Here is an 8,196-nt window from a genome sequence, read left to right on the forward strand (position 1 = left end):
CTCTTCTTCAGCACCCGACCTGTTATCGGCATGTTTTTCAAACTTGTATTTAAAGTCATAGTCTAGTAGCATCTCCCCTTTCTCCCCTTTCCACAGACGTTGTCTGACCTGTACTCACATCCACACTCCCGTCCTTCTACAGCTGTGCTTCAGAGGCAGGTCAACACGCTACATAACTGTGGCGGACTGGAAGGCTCTACAACGGGGAGTCAAAACAGCCCAACGCAACATCGGCACACCCAGCCTACCTTCCATCAGGGACGTATGTACAGAAAGGCTCCGGAAGATGGCCAGCAGCATCAGGAAGGATCCCACCTACACTGTCTGTGGGCTGTTTGCCTCTCTCCCATGAGGGAGGAAGGATCCCACCTATCCTGCCTATGGGCTGTTTGCGCCTCTCCCATAAGGAAGGAAGGATCCCACCTATCCTGCCTATGGGCATTTTGCCCCTCTCCGATGAGGGAGGAAGGATCCCACCTATCCTGCCTATGGGCTGTTTGCCCATCTCCTATGAGGGAGGAAGGATCCCACCTATCTTGCCTGTGGGCTGTTTGCCCATCTCCCATGAGGGAGGATGGATCCCACCTATCTTGCCTGTGGGCTGATTGCCCCTCTACCATGAGGGAGGAAGGATCCCACCTGTTCTGCCTCTGGGCAGTTTGCCCCTCTTCCATGAGGGAGGAGGCTACGTAGCATCCAGAGCAGGAACACCAGACTCAAAATCAGTTACTTTCCTCAAGCAGTAAGACTGATCAACACCTCGACTAACAACCCCTACCCACCACCTGCACCGTTTTAAAATTTACAGTCTGAACCACCTGAGGTCATAGAGACTCCTGTATCGTAAGAATTTATATTTATTGTGTTTTCTTTGCGTTCTTTATCTGAGTTTATTTGTGCTACATCAGATCCATAACACCAATTATTTCCTTCTCCTTTACAGTTGTGTAACTTGAATCTGTTGAGTATTTGCAACTCATCCTCTTTAAGAGTCACGAGACAGCTGACCTGCCGTCTCAAACCATTTTCTACAGGAACTCAGTGAGCTGATCAGCGTCTGTGGTGATAAAAGCGGTGAATTGTCTGTGTTTTGCGTCAAAATGCTGACTGTCACAATCTCCTGAACAAGACATTGACATTTTCTCCCCCGAACCACAGTGCACGCGCTGATCCACAAAGCTGCTTCTTTACATTTTGAATCAGAGATGGTGAGAGGGGAGGGGGAGCTGTGATTCCCCGACCTGTACCTTTGACAGATTGCCCACTATCCTTTTCTCCTTCTCCATACGACACATCAGCACTGGGGAATAAAAGTTCTTCCACAGGAACAGTGATAGCTTTGGCAGTAGTGGGACAGTCGGAGTTCAATAAACAGGGAAATATTCACCTTCATAGCACAGTTAATTAATTTTGAAATGTGATTATCTGGTGTTGATTTAGACAGCGCCTAACTGTCCAGTTTGGGGTCTTTTGATCGCATTACTTTACTGTACAAGCATCCATTGATGAATCCAATTAATACAATAGCGTTAGGATAACTCTTGTGTACTTAAATACTGAGTTCTGAGTTGAGGCATCTAACAGTTTGTCCACTGTCTGTTCCCATGGAAGATGTTCAACAGAAACACAAGGAGACTCTACGGGAACAAACTGAAACATTGAGAGTGAACACGATCCTGATGAGGGAGAAGGTGAAGGATTTCCAGCTGGTTGATCGATACGCTGAGCTCACGGTCATTTCTACTGTTCGAGATCGGAGACTGGTGGAACATGAGCTGCTGGCAAGAGGCAGAGACCACGAGGAGTGGGGGAGAAAAACTACGTGGAGAACTGGAAAAAATACGGACAGATCAGTTGTTCCAGAGCAGCTTATCCCGGAGTAAATCCAAATCTGGGAGTTCAGCAGCTGTAGCCGGAGCTGCGGGGATTGGGAAAACAACAATGGTACAAAGGATTGTTTATGACTGGGCCATGGGGAAAATATACCAACGGTTCCAGTTTGTCTTCAGTTTCAAATTCCGCGATTTAAACTCCATTAACTGCAGAATAAACCTGAGGGAACTGATTCTGGATCAATATCCTTACTTTGGGAATATCCTGAGAGAGGTCTGGAAGAACCCAGAGGGTTTGCTGTTTATATTCGATGGTTTGGATGAATTCAAGCACAGAATCGATTTTGTGGACAGTCCTAGAGATACGGAACCCAGGCACCAGTGCCCAGATCCCGAGTGGTGGTGTGAAGTGTCTGACATTGTGTACAGTTTAATCCAGGGCAAGCTCCTCCCAGGGTGTTCAGTGCTGGTGACCACCCGCCCCACTGCGTTACATTTATTGGAAAAGGCTGAGATCAGTGTCTGGGCTGAAATCCTGGGATTTGTTGGTGAGGAACGGAAGGAATATTTCATCAGGCATTTTGAAGATCAGACGGTGGCGGAAGCTGTTTCCAAACACGTGAAGGAGAACGAGATCCTGTACACCATGAGCTACAACCCCTCCTACTGCTGGATCCTTGCTCTGGCACTGGGCCCCTTCTTCACACAAAGAGTCAGGGACCCGCAGCGAGTTCCCAAGTCCATCACCCAACTGTACTCCTACTATATTTACAACATCCTGAAAAACCACGGCCGTGTGATTGACAACCCCCGTGATGTTTTTCTCAGCGTTGGTCAGATGGCCTTCAGAGGAGTGTCCGAGAGGAAGATTGTGTTTTCAGGTGGAGATTTGATCCAGTTCAATCTGCAGCCTTCCCAGTTCCTGTCCGGGTTCCTGATGGAGCTTTTGGAGAGAGAGGATTCTGCCCGGAGCGTGGTGTACACATTCCCACACCTCACTATCCAAGAGTTTGTAGCTGCAGTCGCACATTTCCTGACTCCACATCCCGGGGATATCCTGAAATTCCTCACTGAAGCCAACAACACGACAGATGGGCGATTTGAGGTATTTCTCCGTTTTGTTGCTGGTCTCTCCTCCCCAATGACAGCTCGGGGCCTGGAGGAGTTTCTGGGTCCATTTCCTCATCAAACAGCCTGCCGGGTGATTGACTGGGTGAAGGAGGAGGTTAAACGCCAGAGTAGAAACACATGGAGTGAAGCTGGTAAAAGGAGCCTCCTGAACACATTTTACTACCTGTTTGAGTCTCAGAATCGTGGGCTGGCTCAGGACGCACTGGGATCTGTGGAAACGCTTTCATTCCGTGGAATGACACTGACCCCGATTGACTGCGCGGTCCTGTCTCATGTCATCGGATTCTGTGAAACAATAAAACACCTCGACCTGGTTGGCTGCCACATTCAGTGTGAAGGAATCCAGAGGCTGGGTCCCGGGGTCCACAAGTGCCAGGATTTGAGGTGTTTATTTTAACTCTCACTCTGAACTGTGAAACGGCCCCATTGTCTTTTTTCAATGAAAATGAATTTGGGGAAAACTATAGTAAATGGGATTGTTAGGAATTGTGAGAAATGTCCAGGGGATCGGTCAGTAATTCCCCAAGGACAAGAGGGTTCTGTGGTTCATTGTGAAGGGATTTTGGATACTTTAGATCAGTGAACAACGGTCATTTCTTTAATGGTAGGATATCACAGGAATGGCGGTGACTGCAGCAGGTGGGTCAGAACTTCAAACCCTCTTCCCGGCGAGGGACAAGAGACCGTCAGCAGACGGTCCCAGTGAGAATGAAAGAGATACCGTTTTGAGATTGTCCTCCGCTGCTCGTCTCCATGTGTGACAATCACCATCAGTCCACCTGGGTGACTGTGCTCACTACCAGATAACCAGACCGCTTAGCACCGCCTCTCCCGATTGTGGAACTGATTTCAGAACCACCTCTCCGATGCAATTTCTATTTGAAATCCCTCGTCTTGTTGGATGATTTTTTGTTCCACTGGTAACCTCTTATGGGACCTCTCATCCCCATCCATTTTCCTCTGTGGAACCACTCCTCCTTCCTCCTCTGGGATCTTTCTTCCTCAATAACCTTCCTCCTGCAGGATCTGTCTCCCTATCCCTTTTCTCAGCTGGGTTTACTTCCACGATCTTCCATCGACACTTTCCCATTTACAAATCTTCCTCACAGTGGGACTTTCTACCACACTTCGGCTCTGCCCCTTCCGACCCTCACAGGTCAGAAACACATTTCTAACCATCAGGGAATGAGACAGAATACGTGGAGTTTACATGGTCCCAACGACAGGCTAAATTACTGACAGTCAGCGAATACCCTGGAGCTGGTCAGTGAGGGACATTGACAGTGATGGGAACTCCGATCAGTGATTTACTGAAGGTTTAATGTTTCCTGAAATATCCGTGTGAGAGAAATTCGCTCAGACCCACGGTTTGAGTCACTTTGATCATCAATTTGTCTGTTTGTGTTTAGAATTGAGATGAATGATCTGGGAGATTCAGGAGTGAAACTGTTGTCGGTAGCTTTGAGGAAACCGGAGTGTAAAATACAGAGACTGGGGTAAGTAACAGATTGTTGGAGATTGTGTTTACAGTCACTGGGTGTCTGAGACTGAACATTAATGTGATCACTAATTATGTCACTGATAAACACTGGGGATGTGTACCGTCTCCTGTCTCTCTGTGTCCTTCACCCTCACTCTCTCGCATCTACAGGCTGAAGAAGGTCAGTCTCACAGATTCTGGTGCCGAGGATCTCGCCTCCGCTCTCAGTACAAACACATCACTGACGGGGCTGGACCTGAGTGTTAATGAACTGGGAGATTCAGGAGTGAAACTGGTGTTCGCGGCTCTGAAGAACCCAGGGTGTAAAATACAGAAACTGGAGTAAGTACCAGACTGTGGGAGGTTGTGTTTACAGTCACTGGGTGTCCGACACTGAAGATTAATGTGATCAGTAATTGTGTTACTGATAAACACTGGGGATTTGTACCGTCTCCTGTCTCTCCGTGTCCTTCACTCTCATTCTCTCTCTCACCTCCAGGCTGGACACTGTCGGTCTCACAGATTCTGGTGCCCAGGATCTGGTCTCCGTTTACAGTACAAACCCATCACTGAGGAAGCTGGACCTGAGTGGTAATAAACTGGGAGATTCCGGGGTGAAACTGGTTTCTGCGGCTCTGAGGAACCCGGAGTGTAAACTGCAGAGACTGTGGTAAGTACAGGCTGAGGGAGATTGGGTCTGACACTGACCATTAATGTGATCAGTAATTGTGTTATTGATACTGGGGATTTGTACCGTCTCCTGTCTCTCTGTGTCCTACACCCTCGCTCTCTCTCATCTCCAGGCTGAAGGGTGTCGTTCTCACAGATTCTGCTGCGGAGGATCTCGCCTCCGCTCTCAGTACAAACCCATCATTGACGGGGCTGAACCTGAGTGAAAACTCTCTGACAGACCGATCTATCCCCGCTCTCCGCCGCCTCATACTGACCCTCCCGATTCTGGAGCGGATCTGGTTAGTGTTTGTGTTATTGACCAATATGATAAAATATCAGCGGATCCGCCGGTTTTCTAGTGATATGTGTCTGTGAGTGTTGTTGACACATTAACCCCGGCCCCCTGTCACTGACACTGTTGTGTAATCTGTTTATTTCACCTTTATTCTCCCAACTGTTTCAGGCTGTGGGAGAATCGGTTCACTGAGAGCGGGGAGATGGAATTGAGATCTCTGCAGGGAGTCAGACCGGGACTGACAGTCAACATCTGAATGTGTGAACATCCCCGCCCGCGTGCCGGGGACATTTTGGCCGGTTTCCCGCCATCCCCTTTAACTCCCGCCCTTACCTTTAATGGCCGCGAGCTGGGGATAATTCCCAATGGTTTTAACGGAACAGGCTCCAGTCTCCAGCTCGGTGATATCGAGAAATATGTGACGAATATCGGGAAATCTGTGACATATTTCCGCCTGTTTTCCGGCGTCCCAGCTTCCCCTGGATGTGCGTGTTCGAGGCTCCCCCACGTGACACCCCGGTGAATTACATAAACAGGGAGATCCCGGGGGCCGGGGCTCAGTCTGGGACACCAACGACCCGGGGTGGGATAATCCCGGGAGAGAATCCTTTTGCTCCCTTTGCTGAGGACGGTGCATTCGGCAGTCTGGCCGATATAATGATGTTAAATGGACCAATCCCTTAGCAGTGATCCTGGCTCTGCAGCGATCCCGGACACAGCCCTGAAGTGTGATGTTATAATCATCGGTTCCCCGATACAGAGTGACGGTGAGGAACGGGACTGGTTATTCAACTGGTCACTCGTTGTCGCCGCTCGGTTAATTGTGTGTGACTGTGATTGAGTGGGGAGCACCTGATTTATTCCCGCAAGTCAGCAGCTCACAAAGTATTTAATTTATAATTGTCATGATTAATTCAATAAACCGCTGTAACTTCCTGTCTTGGTGTCGGATTTAATTCTCATTAGAGGGTAAACAGTGACCTGGGATTATTGCTGACCCCCGCACCCGCTGAACTGCAACAGTGGGTCGGAGCTCCTCACACTGACACAGTAGCGTCTCAGCTCCAGGCTGAGTGAGGCCGGTCTGGCAGAGTCTGGGTGCCGAGGATCTCATCTCTACCCTGCCCCCATCCTGGCTAACTGCCCCCCTCAGAAAGTTAAAATCCACTGCAATATCAGACAAGATTTCACTTAGTTCCCATTTGCGAAAGACATTAAGTACGAGGTGAAGTTCCCACCCCATTATCCCATCACACACTCTGCCGGTCAGACACACATTGAAACTCCCTCCAGAACGCCCCATCGCACACTCCTGGGGACAGACACGAAAAAAAAGTCTCTGTAGTTTGAGATATTTATACTGAGTTCTCGAGCTCAAACAGATTACAGGGGAGACTGTAGCACAGAGAACCACACACACACACGCACAGACACACACACACACACACACACACACACACACACACACACACACACACACACACACACACACAGACACACACAATCACACACACACGCGCGCGCCCGCGCGCGCGCGCGAGCGAGAGAGAGAGAGAGAGAGAGAGATGAATCTATGTAGAAGTGGTCACAGAGACGGGAAGGGATGCAGTGTGCACAGACCAGGAGAGGGTTGGATTAGTCACCATTGGGCAGGGGAGTGCAGATGGAAATCATAACCATAGAAATCACATTTGACTTCTTGGGTCGAGAAGTAGCCCAGGATGAAATCGAAGTTGAAGATAATTTTGCAAAGCAGGACTCCACCCCTTACCGCCCTTTTTCACGGTCCGCACTCCTCACAGGGCGCCGTCCCGTCCCGTGCACTCACACGCACCGCGATCCCAATTAAATGCCACTCTTTCCCATTCATTCCCACCATCCGCACTCCCAATGACACCACCCCCTCCCATTCACTCCAACCCATCCGTATTCCCAACGGGACGCACCCCTACTCATTCGCTTGCATCGTTCAAACTTCCAATGGATCCTATCCCTTCCCATTCACTCCCACTGTTTGCCTACCGATGGGGACCCGCCCCTCCCCATTTAACTCCACTGTGTGCACCCATTCAGCCCTATTGTCCAAACTCCCAATGGGACCCTACCCCTTCCCTTTCACTCCCAAAGGGACCCATGCCTTCCCATTCACACCCACCATCCGCGTCCCAAAGGGACTCCTTCCAGTTCATTTCCAAAGGATTTGTGAACCTGGAAATTAGCGGAGAGGCCCGAATTCCGTGTTTGGCTGAACTCGGAGCGTCGTTTACGGAATTTGACACGGACGCCGTTGTGTTTATTGGTTAAAAAAATCCAGTGTGGTGTGGATGTTGACGGCTTTGCAAAGCTGCCGATGCTCATCTCCTGGCGGAGACGGTGGACACGATCGGACTGAAGAGCCTTCGGCACGGCATCCTAGAGATTGGAAGGGGTGCGTGTGAGAGAGGTTTATGGTTTCCGTGTCCCCATGCCGGGATATTCATTGCGCACGGTTCCCGATCTCTGTCTCCACACCGAAAGTTTTACCGCGCACGGAGTCGGGTCTCTGTATCGACACCGGGAATATTACCGCACACGTTTCCTGGTGTCTGTATCCTCCTCTCTCCACGACACTCGGAGTGATGACGCACAGGATCCGGAGATGAGGATGTCGGATCGGTCTGTATTGTTTGAGATATATTTATTATTTGTGATAAACAGTTTGCGCAATCGAGTGGAGGGTTGTCGAGTGTGTCGGTCCTGCGAGGGGCTCCTGATTGAAAATGGTGAATAGGGAGGGAACGACAGAA

The 8,196-nt window shown here is 49.6% G+C and overlaps 1 protein-coding gene across 1 annotated transcript; it reads left to right on the top strand.

Annotated features, from left to right (window-relative positions):
- The first annotated feature begins 689 nt into the window (after positions 1–689).
- Positions 690–6,332, top strand: LOC132386496 (NACHT, LRR and PYD domains-containing protein 12-like). The gene is made up of 6 exons (XM_059958788.1): positions 690–3,347; positions 4,373–4,459; positions 4,615–4,785; positions 4,943–5,113; positions 5,247–5,414; positions 5,579–6,332. Exons 1-6 carry the CDS (start codon positions 1,771–1,773, stop codon positions 5,664–5,666), a joined length of 2,262 nt encoding a protein of 753 aa, XP_059814771.1. The 5' UTR covers positions 690–1,770; the 3' UTR covers positions 5,667–6,332.
- Positions 6,333–8,196: the final 1,864 nt, after the last annotated feature.

This window comes from Hypanus sabinus, unplaced genomic scaffold (assembly GCF_030144855.1).
Source record: "Hypanus sabinus isolate sHypSab1 unplaced genomic scaffold, sHypSab1.hap1 scaffold_118, whole genome shotgun sequence".
Taxonomy (NCBI): Eukaryota; Metazoa; Chordata; class Chondrichthyes; order Myliobatiformes; family Dasyatidae; genus Hypanus; species Hypanus sabinus.

What these genes read in the sequence shown, in the direction of transcription:
- LOC132386496 (XM_059958788.1), top strand. Translation starts at nt 1,771, where the DNA reads ATGAGCTGCTGGCAAGAGGCAGAGACCACGAGGAGTGGGGGAGAAAAA. An exon ending in TGTAAAATACAGAGACTGGG is followed by an intron (nt 4,460 to 4,614) that starts GTAAGTAACAGA and finishes TCGCATCTACAG; the next exon opens with GCTGAAGAAGGTCAGTCTCA. An exon ending in CCGATTCTGGAGCGGATCTG is followed by an intron (nt 5,415 to 5,578) that starts GTTAGTGTTTGT and finishes CAACTGTTTCAG; the next exon opens with GCTGTGGGAGAATCGGTTCA.